This window comes from Mus caroli, unplaced genomic scaffold (assembly GCF_978045245.1).
Source record: "Mus caroli unplaced genomic scaffold, Mus_caroli_1 scaffold_6, whole genome shotgun sequence".
Taxonomy (NCBI): Eukaryota; Metazoa; Chordata; class Mammalia; order Rodentia; family Muridae; genus Mus; species Mus caroli.
The window spans coordinates 94,533,690-94,555,534 of NW_028227261.1; the positions used below are offsets into that span (position 1 = coordinate 94,533,690).

General features: G+C 40.0%; 1 protein-coding gene across 1 annotated transcript; it reads left to right on the forward strand.

The window, feature by feature from the left end:
• The first annotated feature begins 228 nt into the window (after positions 1 to 228).
• On the forward strand, positions 229 to 2,885 carry LOC110287862 (major urinary protein 6). Its single transcript, XM_021154370.2, has 6 exons — positions 229 to 324; positions 663 to 796; positions 1,564 to 1,637; positions 2,141 to 2,251; positions 2,594 to 2,695; positions 2,860 to 2,885. The coding sequence occupies exons 1-6, from the start codon at positions 229 to 231 to the stop codon at positions 2,883 to 2,885; spliced, it is 543 nt and encodes a 180-aa protein (XP_021010029.1).
• Positions 2,886 to 21,845: the final 18,960 nt, after the last annotated feature.

Genomic DNA, 21,845 nt, shown 5'->3' on the forward strand with positions numbered 1-21,845 from the left:
TCTTGGCCTCTCACCAATAAATGAGAAAATTCCACAAAGCCTGACAGAGGTAGAGGAGACCCATACGGGAAGAGAAAACAAACAAACAAACAAACAAACAAAAAAAAAAAAAAAAACCCTGCTGAACCCAGAGAGTATATAAGGACAAGCAAAGGGGCTGGGGAGTGGAGTGTAGCCACGATCACAAGAAAGACGTGGTCCTGACAGACAATCCTATTCCCTACCAAAATGAAGATGCTGCTGCTTCTATGTTTGGGACTGACCCTAGTCTGTTACCATGCAGAAGAAGCTAGTTCTATGGGAAGAAGCTTTAATGTAGAAAAGGTATGATCAGTGAATAGTAGCTTCTGACTCAGAATGTGTTTTGGTGAACTCTTAAAGCCAAGTAGGTCCTTTGAGGGGATGGGTATAGTGTCCCAATCTCTTAGACAAATGAATGGATCCAAACCTTGAAGTAAGACCAGTTATTCATAACTGACAATGTTGGGGGACCTCTAGTCTCACTGAGAATCAGGGGCAGTATGCTAAGTATTGTGACAACTGGCATGAGATCTACCCCTGTGTATGCTCAGGCCCTAACCCATAGGCTGGAGTTCAAGTGGAAACATGTGCATGTAGTATCACTGCTCCTTCTTCCTTAACCATTTGCTTATCTATTACAGATTAATGGGGAATGGTATACTGTTATCCTGGCCTCTGACAAAAGAGAAAAGATAGAAGATAATGGCAACTTTAGACTTTTTCTGGAGCACATCCACGTCTTGGAGAATTCCTTAGCTTTAAAATTCCATATTGTGTAAGTGAGATGCTGTTAGCTGAGAAAGAGGAAATGAAACCTGGTATGGCCTCATGCCTACAAACACTCGGGACTGGGAGAAGAGATGCCTCTCAGTATGTACATATGTACACACATACTAAGTCTGTATCCTAAACCAGAATGCTCCATCTGACACTGAACCAAGATCTCATAACCAGGGATTTTTCAAAAGTCAGAGACAAGAGTTGGTGACAGGAATTAATTCACTAAGAGTTCATTAAGGAAAGGTCAGAGACACTTCTGAAACCACATTAATGACACAGTATATCACAAGTTGAGATTATGTGACCATGAATCAAATTTTTCTTTCTAGTTGTTAGCCAAATAAATCCACCCCGTTGTACTTCTGTTTTCCTGCAGTAAAGGAGATAATAATAATTCTCCTGTGTGATACTGGGAACCACATCAGGCAACATTACAGAGCGCTAATTTGAGGCAGATGGTGGAAATCTGGCTGATAATCTACACCTCTGGCTGAAGCCCGGCACTGGTGAAACTTGGAGGTAGTTGCAGTTGTAATAAGGATGAGAAGTAATTGTCAATTTCTTTTTTTTAAAATACTAGGCAAATTTGTGATTGCTAAAGCATGAAATATAAAGGAATTAATGTAAATGAAAGCCTTTTGCTAATTTTACAAAAACAGAAAAAGTTAAATAGAATCAGAAACTGGAGATATGTACAGAGTACAGGGTCCAGAATCCATCCAGATCAAAATCCCTTACGCACCAGATCACTCTGTTTTACAGAAGAGATGAAGAGTGCTCCGAAATATCTATGGTTGCTGACAAAACAGAAAAGGCTGGTGAATATTCTGTGACGTGTGAGTACATAAAATATCTATATATCTATCCACAAGATGATTAGTAAACCTTAATACATTTAGTGTGTGTGTCTGTGTGTGAGAGAGAGAGTGTATGTGTGTGTGTTGTTGTTGTTGTGTGTGTTTTCATGGAGTTTGAACTCAGGAACTTGCACCTACTAGTAAAACTGGTGCCATCTTATAGCTAACACCCTGTGGCAGGAAAGTAGGATAAGTAGGGGGAGATGGAATCTATCTGATACTGCCTGGAGGCTAGCACTGGTGTACATCGCTCAGGGTGTAGCAGTGGATGTTTCACTAGTGGTGTGGACCTCTCAGAGTCCCTTTTCTAGGAGTTACTTCTTGAAGTTCAGAAAACTAAAGACAGAAAGGCTCAGACACTTCACCCATCTCTTCCAGGATATGTGTTTTATTGATTTTATGTTGGGGTAGAACAAGAAAAGGGTATCCAAAATTTCCTGCAGAACAAAAAGTTTCTGAGCTCTGTTCCATTTCTTCCACAGATGATGGATTCAATACATTTACTATACTTAAGACAGACTATGATAACTTTATTATGACTCATCTCATTAACAAAAAGAATGGGGAAACCTTCCAGCTGATGGGGCTCTATGGTAAAGTATTTTCACACAGAAACTGATCCTCGGGTGGGAAAAGAATGAAGAACCTCTAGCTTTAATATGGTCTACCCAGCTTGGGGCTGCCTCTTTGTCACATCCTGAAGATTGATGCTCTCCCGATCATCCGTCGAGCATAGTAGTGGAAGCACTCTGAAATCTCTCAGTGTGACAGAAGGATAGTATATGGATGCCAAATCCAGGATAGATCATACCAATGTCTGTCAATTGTGTTGGCAAACAGATTCCCATCCTTATGGGGAAGTCCCTGTCCCCTCACTCAGGCTGTGGTCAGTGCACACAATATAGCTGCTACACTCACTATTGCTCTTCTCACAGGCCGAGAACCAGATTTGAGTTCAGACATCAAGGAAAGGTTTGCACAACTATGTGAGGAGCATGGAATCCTTAGAGAAAATATCATTGACCTATCCAATGCCAGTAAGTCAGGATTCAGTTATTTTTCTCATCCTGAATATTTTGTCATAGAGGAAACAAACCTAGTTTGCTACCAGTCATTTTTGAATGCTGGAGAGTCCTATCCTTTCTCTTGGGGAAATAAAGTGGAACTGGTACCTGAACATGTTCTTGTTCTCACACTACAGAGCGCTGCCTCCAGGCCCGAGAATGAAGAATGGCCTGAGCCTTCAGGTAGGCAATATCCAATGAGAGCAAGGAGGGGGTTGGTGGTCATGGAGAGGCCCTTTTCAAAGTATTAGTGTTGTGCACCCTGATTACATTAAAAAATAATTCGACAAGGACTCTTTGAGGAAAGCTTGAAAATTGGCTTTGAATTGTCTGGATTTGTGATCTAGTCCTACTTTGAGCTTGGAAGTAAAGTGACCCAAGACTTAGGCAAGAAAACAAGGATTTGAGTTTTACATAGTTGATGTATGGATGTGTAAAAATGGCTCAGCGATGGGTTCAATATCATTAACAGACAGAATGGCAGGTTGTGGTATAACTGCTCTTTAGTGTATGTGGACCCCCCCCATCCCACTCGAGATAATAACATCTTAATCTGAACTCTGTACAACCTTGGCTTCTTACCTGGGAGAGGAGGTCCCTGATCACTACTTCTCGACGAGGTTGGAGAGCAAATTGCTATAGCCTTCCTTTCTCACATAGTACAAGACTTCACTCATGTAATGTGTGAAGTCTTTAAAAGTAGCCAAGGCTTTTATCATTATTCTACAATTTACCTAACATTCTTCAGAGCTTCTTATGACAAAGGTTGTAGAAACAAGCCTCAGATCTTCCATTACGGTCATTTATTCTGATTTTCATCCCTGTGTTCTGGCAAATAATTCCAGTTAGATTGCAAGGGAAGATCCATTTCTTCATCCCCTTTTTTCTATATAATAGAATGTCTCTCTGTCCCGAAGTCAATCCAAGAAGTGTTCAATGAGTTTCTGTATTCTTTCTTCCTGGTTTACAGGGTTGAGTGGAGACTTCTCACAAGGACTCCACCATCATCCCTTCCTATCCATATAGCATCCCCAGTATAAGTTCTGTGATCTGCATTCCATCCTGTCTCACAGAGAATCCAATCCCAGTCTATCCACATGTTACCTAGGATACGTCATCAAGAATCAAAGACTTTCTTTAAATTTCTCTTTGACACACCCATGACAATTCTCCATGAATTTCTTCCTCTTCCTGTCCAATAAATGATTACCCTTGCACTTAAACATATGTCTCTGTGTCCAGAAAAAATGTGGGGCTGATAGTGAGTGAATGAGGGGACCTCCTGGGTCCTATAACCAAGATCCTTCCTTATGTCCCCAAATGTAACCTGAGTTTCTGGATTTTGGCTCCCCTGCAGCAATCCCAAGCCCTGATGAGTACTGCCTGCTCTTTAGCTCTCCTGCTTTAGTGCTTTATGAGGACCACGGGAGCATGACACTTGCTGCACCATTCCTACATCCATAGTTTCTCTTTCAACACAGCAAAGGAGAGACACATATTTCTAAGGCTATGCCTACTCAATATCTTTCAGGACATAGTGAGGGGGGAGGTTTGGTAATTAGAGTAACATTGGATAAAAAGAAAAAAGTTTCTAGCTTCCCATAGAATACTCTGGACCCTAGATCAATAGATTAAATTGATTCAACTCAGGACACATGAAAGGAGTTCTTCCTGTAGTTTGCTAAAAGATGGCAAAACACTATTGAGAAACCTAAGCAATTATGATGAAATACCTCCCTCCCCACAATTGCCCTGATTTGTGGGTCCAAATCATTCTCTGACCAAAGCCTCCTAAGCTGCTTAAACTACATCCATGGACTACCATGCCCAGCTTTTCATTTTTAGTCTTGACAAAAAATTAATCGACAAAAAAAAAATGTTCACAAAATAAGCTATCAATGGGAATCCTTATATAGTTAAGAAGCAGTTCCAATCCAAGACTCTGTAGAAGACAAAAAAAAAAAAAAGGCTTGACAATGCTACCATACCTCAAAAGAACACAACCCAGAGAAAGGTACAAAAAATTTTGGTTATTCCATATCAATACTGCAGGATGAGTTCAAGCTAAATCCCCTCGCTTTCAACATCAAACACTTTGTAGAAATAAGATTTGAAATAGTGAAAACATTCAAAGTCAAGGAAGGAAATCAAAATCTCAGACCAAGCAATCCCTTTGTAAAGTAAGAAGACAGAGAAGTGACGGTTGACACAGTAGAACTGTACAATTCTTTGTGATCTGGGAATAGATTACAGCTAAGGGGACATAGAGGATTGGGGAAAACTGTCACAAAGGCACAAGGATGCCACATGAGCATGTACCCTCAGAGGAACAAGGGCTGAAGCAGGGTGAATTTGAAGACAGATGCCCAACCTTACATGACATACAGAAAGAACACAAGTACCTGTAACTGCAGAAGTGACAGGACCAACCATTCTAAAGATCAAAGCAGATGCTGACACCTAAGGACTGGCCTGACTGCTAGATCTAGGAGTTTCCACTTGCAAAAGCTGGCTTGATGCTCATGGTTGGCCCAAATGTCTTATCAGGAATAAATAACCTCACAAAATATCAACATTAGGCACCATCATCCTGAGATTGGAAACACAAGATCATTTTGCCATCTAAAATGGTATCTGTCCTCTGGCTAAAATCAGTGACAGGTACTTCTTTTCCTATTGCAGAGTTAGCTTTATGTTTCTGTCTACTTGTTATAAATAGTATATAATGGGTTATTTAATCACTGAAGTGTAATTTCCCAATTACACCCAATCTAGAGCTTATTGAGACATCCCTGAACCGTATAGAAGTTCCTTGCTTCATTCCTTTTATAAAGATTGTCAGCTGTGCAAAGGCCAGGACAGGAAAGAACTGTTCTCCCAGAATTGCTTTCACTCGAGGGCTGGGAGGTGAAATAGACACTTTCTCTCCATTAACACTCCAGGGAAAGACCAATAAGGGTGCCCGGGGCACAGAAACAGTGAAGCAGCTGGGACAGGATCCCTTCAGTCACCATCTACACCCGGAGCTTGGGATGTCTCACAGGGCTCTGTACACAAGTTCAGCCAGGAGAGAGCTGTTCTCCAAGGAGTATAGGAACAGGCTTACAGATGCACAGAAGGGACAAGCTCAAGCCAGAGACAGCAAGGCCATTTAACACCATAGGTAACCAGATGGCAAAAGGCAAGGGCAAGAACCTTACATACAGTAACCAAAGCTACTTGGCATCATCAGAATCCAGTTATCCCACCATAGCAAGTCCTTGATACCCCCAACAACTGGAAAAGCAAGTTTTGGATTTAAAATCACATCTCATGATGCTGATAGAGAATTTTAAGAAGGATATTAATATCTCCTTGAAAGAAATACAGGAGAACAGATTAAAAAGGGAGAAGGCTTTAAAGAGAAAACACAAAAATCCCTTAAAAAATTAAAGGAAAACACAACCAAACAGGTGAAGGAATTGAACAAAACCATCCAGGATCTAAAAATGGAAGTAGAAACAATAAAGAAATCACAATGGGAGAAAACTTCAGAGATATAAATCCTAGGAAAGAGATCAGGAGTCATAGATGCAAGCATCAACAAAAGAATACAAGAAATAGAAGAATCTCAGGTACAGAAGATACCATAGAAAACATTGACACAACAGTCAAAGAAAATGCAAAATGCAAAACATCCTAACTCAAAACATCCAAGCAATCCAGAACACAATGAGAAGACCAAACCTAAGGATAATAGGTATAAAAAAGAGCAAAAATTCCCAACTTAAAGGGACAGTAAATATTTTCAACAAAATTAGAAAAAAAAAAAAAACATTCCTGACCTAAAAAAAAAAAAAAAAAAAGATGCCCATGAAGCATCACACAGGAAGCAGACAGAACACCAAATAGATTAGACCAGAAAAGAAATTCCTCCTGTCACTTAATAATCAAAACACCTAATGCACAAAGCAAAGAAAGAATATTAAAAGCAGTAAGGAAAAAAGGTCAAGTACCACATGAAGTCAGGCCATTCAGCATTTCACCAGACTTCTCACCAGAGAGTTTAAGAGCCAGAAGATCCTGGAAATATATCATACAGACCCTAAGAGAACACAAATGCCAGCCCAGGCTTCTATGCCTAGCAAAACACTCAATTACCTTAGATAGAGAGACCAAGATATTCCATGATAAAAACAAATTTAAGGAAACCAGCTCTTCAAAGGATAATAAATGTAAAACTGCAACAAAAGGAGTGAAACTAAACCCAAGAAAAGTCAAAACAGTAATCTTTTAACAAACCAAAAATTAGATAGCCATCTTAACATAATTCCAACTCTAACAACAAAAATAACATGAAGCAACAATTACTATTCCTTAATACCTCTTAATATCCATGGACTCAATTGCCCAATAAAAAGACATAGACTACCAGACTGGATATTTAAAAAGGACCCAACATTTTGCTCCATACAGAAGACCCACATCAGTGACACACACAGACACTACCTCAGAGTAAAAGGCTGGAAAACAATTCTTCAAGCAAATTGTCCCAAAAAAAAAACAAGGTGGAGTAGCCATTCTAATATCAAATAAAATTGACTTTCATCCTAAAGTTATCAAAAAAGATAAGGAAGGACACTTCATATTCATCAAAGGAAATAAATCTACCAAGAAAAGTCCCAATTCTGAACTTTTATGCTCCTAATGCAAGGCCACCCACATTCATAAAAGGAACTTTACTAAAGCTCAAAGCACACATTGTAACTCACACAATAATTGTGGAAAACTTTAATACCCCACTCTCATCATGGACAGATCCTGTAAACAGAAATTAAAGAGAGACACAGTGAAACTAACAGAAAGTATAAACCAAATTGATTTAACATATATCTGTTAAACATTTTATCCTAAAGCTAAAAAATATACCTTCTTCTCAGCACCTCACAGTACATTCTCCAAAACTGACCATATAATCGGTCAAATAACAAGCCTCAACAGCGACATGAATATTGAAATAATCCCATCCATCCTAACAGATCACCACGGACTAAGGCTGGTCTTAAATACCAACATCAACAATGGAAAGCATACATACACATGGAAGCTGAACAACACTCTATTCAATGATAACTTGGTCATGGAAGAAACAAAGAAAGAAATTAGAGAGTTTTTAGGTTTAATGAAAATGAAGCCACAACATAACCAAACTTATGGGACACAATGAAAGCAGTGCTAATAGGAAAACTCTTAGCTCTGAGTGCCTCCAAAAAGAAACTGGAGAGAGCATACACGTCCAGCTTTACAGTACATCTGAAAGATCTAGAACAAAAAGAAGCAAATACACCCAAGAGAGTAGACAGCAGGAAATATCAAAGTCAGGGTTAAAATCAACCAAGTAGAAACAAAAAGAACTAGTCAAAGAGTCAACCAAACCTAGAGTTGGTTCCTTGAGAAAACAACATGATAGGTAAACCCTTAGCCAGACTAACTAGAGGGCACAGAGACAGTATCCTAATTAACAAAATCAGAAATGAAAAGGGAGACATAACAACTGAAACTGAAGAAATCCACAAAAAACAAAAAAACAAACAAACAAAAAAACCATTATGTCTTATTTAAAAAAAAAAAAAAAAACCTATACTCAACAAAACTGGCAAATCTGGATGAAATGAACAATTTTCTAGACAGATACCAAGTACCAAAGTTAAATCAGGATCTTATACAGTCCAATGCCCTAAAGAAATAGAAGCAGCCATTAATTGTCTTCCACCTTAAAAAAGCCCAGGACAAGATGGATTTGGTGCAGAGTTCTATCAGACCTTCAAAGAAGACCTAATACAAATACTCCTTAAAGTAGTCCAAAAAATAGAAACAGAAGGAACACTACCCAATTTGTTCCATAGAGCCACAATTATTTTCATATTTAAACCACACAAAGAACAAAGAAAGAAAGAAAGAAAGAAAGAAAGAAAGAAAGAAAGAAAGAAAGAAGGAAGGAAGGAAGGAAGGAAGGAAGGAAGGAAGGAAGGAAGGAAGGAAGGAAGGAAGGAAGGAAGAAGAAAGAAAGAAAGAAAGAAAGAAAGAAAGAAAGAAAGAAAGAAAGAAAGAAAGAAAGAAAGAAAGAAAGAGAAATTCAGGCCAATGTTCCTTAGGAACATCGATACAAAAACTACCCAATAAAATTCTTGAAAAACTAATCCAAAAACAATTCAAAATCATCAAACATAGATGTTGAGAAAGCATTTGACAAAGTCCAACACCCCTTCGTGATAAAAGTCTTGGAAAGATCAGGAATTCAAGGCCCATACCTAAACATAGTAAAAGGATATACAGCAAACCGGTAGACAACATTAAACTAAATGGAGAGAGACTTCAAGCAATCCTACAGAAATCAGAGATGAGACAAGGCTTCCCTCTCTCTCCTTACCTATTCAATATAGTACTCGAAGTCCTTGCCAGGTCAATTAGACAACAAAAGGAGGTCAAAGTGATGCAAATTGTAAAGGAAGAAGTCAAAATATCACTATTTGCAGATGATATGAGAGTGTAATAATTAACCCCAAAAATTCCACCACAGAGCTTCTAAACCTGATGTACAACTTCAGCAAAGTGGCTGGATATAAAATTAACTCAAACAAATCAGTGGCCTTTCTCTATTCCAAGGATAAACAGGCTGAGAAAGAAAGTTGAGAAACAACACACTTTCATAATAGTCACAAAATATAAAATAACTTGGTGTGACTCTAACTAAGTAAGTGAAAGATCTGTATGAGAAGAACTTCAAGTCTCTGAAGAAAGAAATCAAAGATCTCAGAAGATGGAAAGTTCTCCCATGATCATGAATTGGATCATGATCAGGATTAATATAGTAAAAATGGACATCTTGCCAAAAGCAATCTATAAATTCAATGCATACCCATCAAAATTCCAACTCAATTCTTCATAGAGTTAGAAAAAGCAATTTGCAAATTCATCTATAATAACAAAAACCTAGGATGGCAAAAACTATTCTCAACAATAAGAGAACTTATGTGGGAATCAACATCTCTGACCTCAAGCTGCACTACAGAGCCATTGAGATAAAAATAAAAAAATAAAAAATAAAAAATAAAAAAAAAAACCTGCAAGGTATTGGTACAGTGACAGGAAGATAGATCAAAAGAATAGAATTGAAGACCCAGAAATGAACCCAAACACCTATGGTCACATGATTTTGACAAAGGAGCTAGACCATCAGTGGAAAAGACAGCATTTTCAACAAATGGTGCTGGCTCAACTGGCAGTTAGCATATAGAAGAAAGAAAATCAATGTATTCTTATCTACTTCTACGAAGCTCAAGTCCAAGTGGATCAAGGACCTCCACATAAAACTAGATACACTGAAACTGATAGAAAAGAAGTAGGGAAGATCCTCAAGCACATGGGAACATGGGAAAATTTTTGAACAGAACATCCATAGCTTATACTTTAAGATCAGAAATTGACGAAAGGGACCTCATACAATTGCAAAGCTTTTGTAAGGCAAATGACACTGTAAATAGGACAAAACAGCAACCAATAGATTAGGAAAAAATCTTTACCAACTCTACATCTGATAGTGGGCTTCAATATATAGACAGAGCTCAAGAAGTTATATGTCAGAGAACCAAATAACCCTATTAAAACTAGGGTACAGAGCTAAACAAAGAATTCTCAACTGAGGAATACTGAATGGCTGAGAAGCACCTAAAGAAAAGTTCAACATCCTTAGTCATCAGGGAAATGCCAATCAAAACAACCCTGAGATTCTCACACCACACAGAATAGCTAAGATCAAAATTCAGGTGACAGCAGATGCTGGTGAGGATGTAGAGAGAGAGGAACACTCCTCCATTGCTAGTGGGATTTCAAACTGGTACAACCACTCTGAAACTCACTCTGGAAGTTTCTGAGAAAACTGGACATAGTATTATCTGAGGACTCAGATATAACACTACTGGGCATATACCCAAAAGAGGCTCCAACATATAACTAGGACACATATTCCACTATTTTCATAACAGCCTTATTTATAATAGCCAGAAGCTGAAAACAACCCAGATGTCCCTCAACTGAGGAATGGATACAGAAAATATGGTACATTTACACAGTGGAGTACTACTCAGCTATTAAAAACAATGAATTTATGAAATTCTTAGGAAGATGATTAGAACTAGAAAATATCATCCTAAGAGAGATAATTCAATCACAAAAGAACACACATAGTATGCACTCACTGATAAGTGGATATTACCCAGAAGGTCAAAATAACCAAGATACAATTCACAGACCACATGAAGCTCAAGAAGAAGTAATACAAAAGCTTGGATGTTTTGGCCCTTCTTAGAAGGGGGAACAAAATACCCATAGGAGGAGTTACAGAGACAAAGTGTAGAACAGAGATTGAAGGAAAAGCCATTCAGAGACTGCCCCTCCTAGCATCCATCACAAATACAGTCACCAAAACCAGACAATACTGTGGATGCCAACAAGTGCTTGCTGACAGAGGCTCTAACAGTGCCTGACAAATACAGAAGTATATGCTCTCAGGTAACCATTGGACTGAGCACAGGGTTCCCAATCAAAGAGTTAGAGAAACGAGTGAAGGAGCTGAAGGGGTTTGCAACCTCACAGGAGGAACAACAATATGAATCAACCTGTATCCCCGGGGCTCCCAGGGACTAAACCAACAACCAAAGAGTACACATGGAGCTCCAGCCCCCATTGTAGCAGAGGATGGTCTTATCGGTCACCAATGGGAGGAGAGGCCCTTGTTCCTGGGAAGGCTCTGTGCCCCAGTGTAGGGGAATGCCAAGAACAAGAAACAGGAGTGTGCGTTGGTGAGCAGAGGAGAGGGGAGGGGATAGAAGGTTTTCAGACGGGAAACCAGGAAATGGGATACCATTTGAAATGTAAATAAAGAAAATATCTAATTAACAAAAAAGAAAATACATATAAAATAAAGTACAAAAAAGGATTGTCTTGTGTTTGTCTGTGCATGCATGTGTGTGAAGGTGCATGTGCACCTGTGCAAGTATATATGTAGAAGACAGATGTTGATGTCGTGTATTCCTCTATCATTCTTCACCTAGTTTTCAGAGACAGAGTCTTTCTCTTCACCAAGAGCTTATGAATGTGGCTAGACCTACTGACAAGCAAACCCGAGGATCTCCCTCTTCCCCAGTGCTGGGATTACAGGACTTGCATCATTTGGCTTCTTCTATGGATACTGGGGATCCAATGAGAGATCCCCAGTTTTTCATGGAAAATGCCTTAGTAACTCAGCTACCTCCCCAGCTCAAGTTCTTTTTGAGATGTCCCAGGCCCCCCTCAGGTGTTTCTTTCCAACATTAGTAGTACTAGTAAACCCAACCTTAGTTTCCTTACAAATATGCTCCTAGTGGCCTTTCATGTTGTGATACTAAAATTTGAAAATGAAAAAAGGTTACTCCATGACTTGGGACCAACAAGCTAAATCATAAATGCAATACTTGGTTTGAAGCTGTGGGTTTAGTTGGGGAGAGAAACAAGGAAATGTTTACATTAAATCTGAGCTATAAGATAGAATAAGAAATAAGAAAGAATAAGAGGGTTGTTATCTCTCCAAGTATCTTGGGAGAATAGTTTTATGGAGGAAGGAAAGGTCCCAGTTTCAAATATCAAAGTACTCAGCTAGACTGACTGCTGTATCAAAAAGGGCCCAGGGCTGGGATGACAACTCAACTGGTCAAGAGCTTGCTGTGCAGTGTGAGGTCCTGAGTTTGATGCCCAGATCAATAAAGGAGTTGAGCTTGGTGGAGCACAGTACAGCATAATGTCTCCTGATTTTAATAGCAGCCCTGGGAAGATGGAGACAGGCAGATCCCTAGGGCTCAGCTTGTCAGCGGACAGCCCAGCCTATCCTACTGGGTTTCAAGAAAAGAACACACCTGGTTTCCAAATACAGTGGACAGACTCTGGCAAAGAACATGCAAGGTTGATATCAGGCCTACACACACACACACACACACACACATACACACACACACACACGTAAATATATACACCTGCACCAGTACACATAAACATATGAACACCCACACATATGTGTTTACATATAAACACGCAAGCACATATAGACAGTCCCAATCATAATCTAATATGGTTCAGTGAGGATGGAATTAATTTCTCTTTTCCTATAAACATTCAAATGTTTCCAATGACTCTTTTCCAATGACTCCCGGGACATGACCTCAGCCACAGTTAGCAAGAAGAGAAGATACAATGAGAAATACAGTATACTTTTCAGTTTACCCTTGACTCTGAATCCAGGTTCTGCCTCATTTATTATTTTCTATGGCTGATCCCCACTTCCTGTTTGTTCCGATTCAGGGTCACATAGTTAGTAAATTGCAGACATAAATTTCTTTTGGCAACACAAAATCTTCTAACACTAACCCTAAGCCTAAACCTAAATCTAACCCTTACCCCTAACTCTAACCCTAATCCAACCTAATTTTGTGGAAATTAGATGGTAAATAGTAGAAACATTGAAAGCCAAGGAAGAAATTCAAAACCGCAGACCGAGAAATCCCTTTGTAAAGAAAGAAGACAGGGAAGAAGTGAGGGTTAATGCAGTAGAACTGTACAATTCTTTGTGATCTGGGAGTAGATTACAGCTAAAGGAGCATAGAGGGTTGGGGACAACTGTCACAAAAGCCCAAGGATGCCACATGAGCATGCATCCTCAGAGGAGCAAGGGCTGAAGCAGAGTGATATTGAGGACAGATGTACAACCTTACATGACATACAGAAAGAACACAACTCCCTGTGGGTGCAGAAGGGACAGGAATATCCATTCTAAAGATCAAAGCAGCTGCTGACACCTTAGGACTTGCCTGACTGCTAGAACTAGCAGTTCCCACTTGAACAAACTGGCCTGATGCTCATGGTTGGCCAGAATGTCTTATCTGGAATGAAGCACCTCACAAAATATCAACATTAGGCACCATCATCCTGAGATTGTCATCACAAGATCATTTTTGCCAACTAAATTGGTGTCTGTCCTCTGGCTAAAATCAGTGACAGCTACTTCTTTACCAATTGCAGAGTTAACTTTATGTTTGTGTCTAATTATTATAAATGGGATCTATTGGGCTATTTAATCATTGAGGAGTCATTTCCCCATTGCACCCAACCTAGAGCTTCCTGAGACCTCCCTAAATCCTACAGCAGGTTCCATTCTTCATTCCTTTTATAAAGATTGTCGTGTGTGTGTGTGTGTGTGTGTGTGTGTGTGTGTGTGTGTGTGCATGAGTGTGCAGGTTCATATGCACCTGTGCATGTTTATATGTAGAAGCCAGATGATAATGTCAAGTGTCTTCCTCTCTCATTCTCCCCCTAGTTTTCTGAGACAGAGTCTTTCTCTTCACCAAGAGCTTATGAATGTGGCTAGACCTACTGGCAAGCAAACCACAGGATCTCCCTGCCTGTTTCCCCAGTGCTGGGATTACAAGACTTGCATCACTAGGCATCTTCTGTGGATGCTGGGGATCCAAAGAGAGGTCCTCAGGCTTTCATGGAAAACACCTTAGTAAGTCAGCTACCTCCCCAGCTCAGGTTCTTTCTGAGATGCACCAGGCAGCCCTCATGTGTTTCTTCACAACATCAGTAGTACAAGTAAACCCAACCTTTTTTTACTTCATGTATGCTCCTAGTGGCCTTTCATGGGGTGATACTAAAATTTGAAGACAAAGAGAGGATGCTCCATATTAGGTTGTTTGGAGCAACAACCTAAGCCACAAATGCAATAGTTGGTTTGGGGCTCTGTATTTGGTAGGGAATAGAGCCAAGGAAGTGTTTACATTTTAAACTTAGCTATTAGAGAGAATAAGAGGGTTGTCATTTCTCCAAGTCTCTTTGGAGCATACTTTTAGGGAGGAAGGAAAGGTCCCAATTTCAAACATTAAAGTATTCAGCTAGACTAACTGCTGTATCAAAAAGGGTCGAGAGCTGGGACAACAACTCAACTGCTCAAGAGCTTGCTGTGCAGTGTGAGGTCCTGAGTTTGATCCCCAGAATGCACATAAAAGAGTTGAGCTTAGTGAAGCACAGTAGAGCATAGTCTAAAACCTATATGAATCCTAATCTTACTTTTTTGTTGTGTTGGTGTATCTAGAACTCGCTGTGGTGGGAGAGCTGGGTTCTGATGTTGCTAAGTAGCTTTGGTTTCTGTTTTAAGATTCTTGAACTTGCCTATAGCTGTAACTCTAAGCCGCCAGTGGCTTACATGAACCAGGTACTCCTGAAAGTCAGGCTGGGGCTGAAAAAGACTAGACAGCAAGAAAAGAATGAGGCCAAGATAAATTTTTCTCTGATCAAGGCCCTCGAGTCTACTAAGAGACTGTGCTTATAAAGTGGGGAGGCCCAATAGACATCTGGTAATCTGTGGTGTTAGCTGGTCTTGCTTGTCCCAACTACAAATCTGTGTGTCAGTACTCCTGGGGGACCAGTTCTCTCCAGGAGGAATTTGGGTATATGGAGAACTGTGGTACAGGGTCAGCTTAGGGGTGCAGACAGAAACCAGAAGGACCCTGTCCTCCACCATTCCTTGGTTCCTCTGTCCTGATGGTTCTGGGTGGGTCCTTCTTCGGCCAGGAATTTGACCAAAACTGGTGGTCTTACCAGTGTTCACAGGTGTGTCAGCACTCCTGGGAGACCTGCTCTCTGGTGGCAGAATTTGGGTATGGAGAGCTGTGGCACAGGGTGAGCTCTGGAGCCTTGTTTTGTTTGGGATGAGAGACTTTTAATGACTGCTTCTATTTCCTTAGGGAATATAGGGTTATTTAAATACTTTACCTGATCTTGATTTAACTTTGATAAGTGGTATCTATCTAGAAAGTCATCCATTTCAGATAGACTTTTCAATTTTATGGAGTACAGGCTTTGTAGGTTGGGCCAAATGATTGATTCTTTGCATTTCCAAAGTGTATATTGTTATGTCTCCCTTCTCATTTCTGATTTTGTTTAAGTAGATACTGTCTCTTTGCCTCTTAGGTGGTTAGGCTAAGGATTTGTTTATTTTGTTGAATTTTTCAAGGAACCAGCTCTTGATTTCCTTGATTCTTTGTATTCTTTTCTTTGTTTCTAATTTATTGATTCCTGCCCTGTTTGATAATCTCCTACCAACTACTCCCCTTGGGTAGCTTTCTTCTCCTTTTTCCCTGGAGCTTTCAGGTGTACTTTTAAATTGGTAGTATGAGAATTCTTTTCTTTATTTCTTCCTTGACTCAAGGATCATTGAGTAGAGAATTGTTCACTTTCCATGAGTTTGTGGCCTTTACTTTGTTTCTATTGTTGAACTCTAGATTTAATGCATGATAGTCTGATAGGGTACTAGGAGTTATTTCAATGTTCTTCTATCTGTTGAGATAACAAGACCAACTGCTTTGTGACCAACTATGTGGTCAGTTTTAGAAAAGATTCCATGAGATGCTAAGAAGAAGGTATATTCTTTTGTGTTTGAGTAAGATCTTCTCTAGATTTGTGTTAGGTCCATTTGATTCATAACTTTTGTTAGTTTCACAATTTCTCTGCTTACTTTCTATCTCAATGACCTGTCCATTGGTGAGAGTGGAGTGATGAAGACCTCTACCTGTTTGATTGTATTTTCCTGTATTTCTTTAAGGAATTTATTCATTTCTTCTTTAAAGGCCTCTATCATCTTTACAAGATTGTATTTAATGTCATTTTCTTGTTCTTTAGGTGTGTTAGGATAACCAGGGTTGCTGTACTAAGATAGCTATGCTCTCAAGATGGCATATTTCAGTGGCTCTTATTGGTTATGTTCTTATACTCACCTGGTTGTCCCTGGATTTTATAGGTTTAACAGGTATCAGGAAATTGGGCCTAACCTGGATATTCCTGGTGCAGTAGGCCTCTGATGGGAAGCCTTGAGCTGGACAAGTCTCAAAGCAGCTGGTTGTGCCCCAGGTGACATAGAGGGCAGGGGATTTGGGGGCAGGAATTAGGGTCTTACCTGTATATTCCAGGTACAGCATTTCTGGTGGAGGCCAGTGGAGCAGTGGCTGGACAATGGAGCTGTGGTAGGGGGTAGGCAGCACATAGCTCAAGGCAACTGGATATGCACAACCTTGTAGTTTGTTGAGAATGAGTTTGTACAGATTTTCATGTTTTCTTTCATTGTCATATAATATCAGAACAATAAAAAGAATATCAGTGATTGTCATATTTAAATTTTGAGGTATCAAGGAATGTCCCTTGAGTGGACATTATAAAATTTATAATGCATTCATGGTTGTAGGAGGGATATTTATATCATGTTGTGCACAATTATGACTCTGCTAAATATACAATGATTTTGAGATTCTCCATGGGATAGTTATACAGGTATAATTATGACCTGGCTATTTCTTCTATTTGGACGATAAGCATAACAAAGGGATATGTGATTTTGTGTCAGATGACATGGGGAGGGCTTGTAATGACTATTCTTGTTGTTAACTACATCTGGAAATGACAAAAACCTTAGCAGGTCAGTACACATTTAAAAGATAATAAATCGATCTCTTTGAGAAATAAAAGTCAATTGAAGATGGAAAGACCCACTTTTAATCCAGATTTTGTTGAGGATCGAAGAAACACCTTTAAAGTGGGCCACACCTTATGTTGGCAGCCTATATAAAAGATATGGAAGAAGGAAGCTCCCTATAGTTTCCCCTTACTCTTGCTAGCAAGTCTATTCCCTCATGAACATTAGAGCCTACTGCTTTTTTTTATTAAATATTTTCTTCATTTAAATTTGAAATGCTTTCCCAAAAGTCCCCTATACCCTCTTCGTGCCTTGCTCCCCAACCCACCCACTTCTGCATGCTGGCCAGGGCATTCCCCTGAACTGGGTCATATTATCTTCACAAGACCAAGGGCCTTCCGTTATGATTCAACCAATGAAAAAGATCTCAGAAGAAGCAAGCCAAATTGAACACCTTGCTCTCAAAATTCTATTTAGCTGCTAGAAATGAGAAAGTTCAACTTTTGCTGTTGAAGTCACCCATACTGCATGACTTCCTAAGGGCAGCCCCAGCAAACTGACACACACCCCTTTCTACCCTCCACTCACTTTATAACTCCTGTGCTTGATGTGTTCTTGCAAGGTTTCCTTTGGCTCTCTGAACTATTTATGTTCCTATTTGCCATGACCTTTGCGTGTGTGTACACTCTCCACGCCCTAGATAGCCCTCTGCCCACTTCCTGTTGGTCTGGTTAATTCTTTCCTATTTTAATAGATTATTTATGTGTGTGAGTGTTTTGCTTATGAGCATGTCTCTGTGCCACATGCATGCAGTGCACACCTAGGGTGTCAGACCCCCTGGAACTACAATTATAGATTCCTGTGAGCCACTATGTCAGTGGTGGGTATTTAACCCAGGTCCTCTAAAAGAACAGGCAAGTGCTCTTAACCAGAAGTCATCTCTCCAGCCTCTCCCTCTCCTGTGTCATCCTGCTTTCCCTTACTCAACATTTAGTGACTGAATGCTAACTCTGTGACTGCCAAGGTGCTAACCTTGCTGAGGATTTTTAGTGTGTACACATGGTCTTGACCTCAGATTACATGTTCCCCTGAGTTAAATATCATTATATTGAAATGTTTTTAAGACAGATACCTATTGAAGAGAGGAATCAAGACCTCTTAGGAAAAGACTATCTGTGTTCAATAGCATATTGGAATGCCAGACATCAAGAGTCAGTATAGCTTGGAGTCCACCCCAAGGACAGTCCTTTAAAGAAACAGTATTTTCTCTTAACTTGAGTTGTATGTGCATAAACAGTTGCAAATTTTGAGAATTAGCAGTATCTAAAAAAGGAACAATTTTGAGAGACTAGTCTACACAGGTGAGAGTGCAGACTACAGAAGCAACACAGCTTCTGGAACAGCCCCCGTTTCGGTCCCCAGACCTCCAGGCACCTTTCCTGCCAGAGGAGAGGTGTAAGTCTGGGAGGGCTCTGCCTGAGCAAGTGGGGGAGCCATCTTGGGTCCCGGGTCCCTCAGAGACTAGTCTGCACAGGTGAAAGTGAGGACTACAGAAGTGACAAAGCTTCTGGGACAGGCAGAAGCAACACAGTTTCTGGGACAGACCCCGTTTCAGGCTCCAGACATCTGGGCTACTTCTCTGCCAGAGGAGAGGTATCCTCCAGGGAGTGCTCTGCCAGAGCAGGTGAGGAAACCATCTTGGGTCCCCGGTCCCTCAGAGACCAGTCTGCACAAGTGAGAGTGCACACTGCAGAAGCTACATAGCTTCTGGAACAGGCCCTGTTTCGGGCCTTCATCTTCAGCCAGGAGGTAGGTCTGAATGTCAGATATCTCTGCACCTTCCCTGCAATAGGAGAGCTTGCCTGCAGAGAGTACTCTGACCACTGAAACTCAGGAGAGAGCTAGACTCCCAGGTCTACTGACAGAGGCTAACAGAATCACAGGAGGAACAAGCACCAACCAGAAACAACTATAACAACTAACTCCAGATATTACCAGATGGTGAAAGGCAAAGGTAAGAATATTACTAACAGGAACCAAGACCACTCATCATCATCAGAACCCAGCACTCCCACCTCAGCCAGTCCTGGATACCCCAAAACACCCGAAAAGCAAGACTCGGATTTAAAATCATATCTCATGATGCTGGTAGAGGACATCAAGAAGGACTTTAATAACTCACTTAAGAAAATACAGGAGAACACTGCTAAAAAGGTAGAAGTCCTTAAAGAAATACAGGAAAATACAACCAAACAGGTAATGGAATTGAACAAAGCCATCCAAGACCTAAAAAGAGAAGTAGAAACAATAAAGAAAACCCAAAGAGAGACAACACTGGAGATAGAAACCCTAGGAAAAAAATCTGAAACCATTGATGTGAGCATCAGCAACAGAATACAAGAGATGGAAGAAAGAATCTCAGGTACAGAAGATTTCATAGAGAATATGGGCACAACAACCAAAGAAAATGGAAAATTAAAAAGGTCCTAACTCAAAACATCCAGGAAATCCAAGACACAATGAGAAGTCCAAACCTACAGATAATAGGAGTAGATGAGAATGAAGATTTTCAACTTAAAGGGCCAGCAAATATCTTCAACAAAATTATAGAAGAAAACTTCCCAAACCTAAAGAAAGAGATGCCCATGACCATACAAGAAGCCTACAGAACTCCAAATAGACTGAACCGGTAAAGAAATTCCTCCTGACACATATTAATCAGACCAACAAATGCACTAAATAAAGATAGAATATTAAAAGTAGTAAGGGGAAACAGTCAAGTAACATATAAAGGCAGGCCTGTTAGAATTACACCACACTTCTCACCAGAGACTATGAAAGCCAGAAGATCGTGAACAGATGCTATGCAGACCGTAAAAGAACACAAATGCCAGCCCAGGCTACTATACCCAGCAAAACTCTCAATTACCATAGATGGAGAAACCAAAGTATTCCATGATAAAACTAAATTCACACAATATCTTTCCATGAATCCAGCCCTTCAAAGGATAAATAAAGGAAAAACCCCAACACAAGGATGGAACTACACCCTAGGAAAAGCAAGAAAGTAATCCTTCAACAAACCTAAAAGAAGACAGCCACAAGAACAGAACCCCAACTTTAACAACAAAAATAACAGGAAGCAACAATTACTTTTCAATTTCTATTAACATTAATGGACTCAATTCCCCAATAAAAAGACATAGACTAATAGACTGACTACATGCTACTCACACTCCAGTGAAGTTTGCTTGGCAGGCCGAAAGACCTGGGAGCACTCATGAGGCAAAGAGTTTCATGGAAACTCACCTCCTGAAACTTTGGCATTCTCATAACCCGTTTACTCATACCCTATCCCCGCATTAGTCTGGTGTATGGATCCACATGCTCTCTTTTAGTATTATTTTAATATACGTGACTTTTAAGACTGAATTCTGACATAGCCAAGCCTTCGCCAGTGTTCCAACGTCCTAGAAAGTCCTTGAGCTGACCATGGGCTTGGAATTCAGTAAGAATGTTGCCTATTCAGCGACATTCATAATTGCCTCTAGTATTACACTATCATGTAGAATAAAGTCAAGTCACAGGAATTTGCAATGGTTCAGGAAGTAGAGCGGAGTGTGGTTTTAGAGTACTGCATTTTTCATGAGATAGTTAGCTAGAGTGGAACTTCCTAATTCGAACCATGACTTGAGTGTGAAAGCCCTTGCCCTAGGAGTGTAAAGATCTCACACCTGGCTTGTAAGACTATGGCTAACCTGAGATAGAGCTGACTTTGTCTCAGTTGTTTTATTGCCCAGTTCCTGCCAGTCTTTGTGTTTACATTCCTCTGTTTACTGTAAGAGTCATTAAGCATCCGGTAACCTCATTTGTACCTTGCTGATGTGTCACCTAACTTCCCTATTTTCTTCTGTATAAAAAGTTTGATGCTCAATTTGAAAAATTACATTCAGATTCTACACAACCTCTTGTGTTACTTCTGTCTGTCATTCACCGACTCCTTGCCCATCTGCAACTAGACACCCGATCTAAGCAGACAAAGGGACCCAGAGGGTCTGCGGCAACTACACAAACAGGACCCATCATTTTGTTGCTAACAGGAAACCCACCTCGGGAAAAGGGCAGACACTATCTCAGAGTGAAAGGCTGTAAAACAATATTCCAAGCAAATGGTCCCAAGAAACAAGCTGGACCAAATGGCTATTCTAATATCAAATAAAATTGATTTCCAACCCAATGTTATCAAAAAAGACAAGAAGGGGCACTTCATACTCATCAAAGGTAAAATCAACCAAGATAAACCCTCAATTCTGAATATCTATGCTACAAACACAAGGGTAGCCACATTCATTAAAGAAACTTTAGTAAAGCTCAAAGCACACATTGCACCTCACACAACAGTAGTGGGAGACTTCAACACCCCACTCTCACCAATGGACAGATCCTGGAAACAGAAACTAAGCAGAGAAACATGGACACTAACAGAAGTTATGAAACAAATGGATTTAATTGATATCTACAGAACATTTTATCCTATAACAAAAGGATATACCTTCTTCTCAGCACCACATGGTACCTCCTCCAAAATTGACC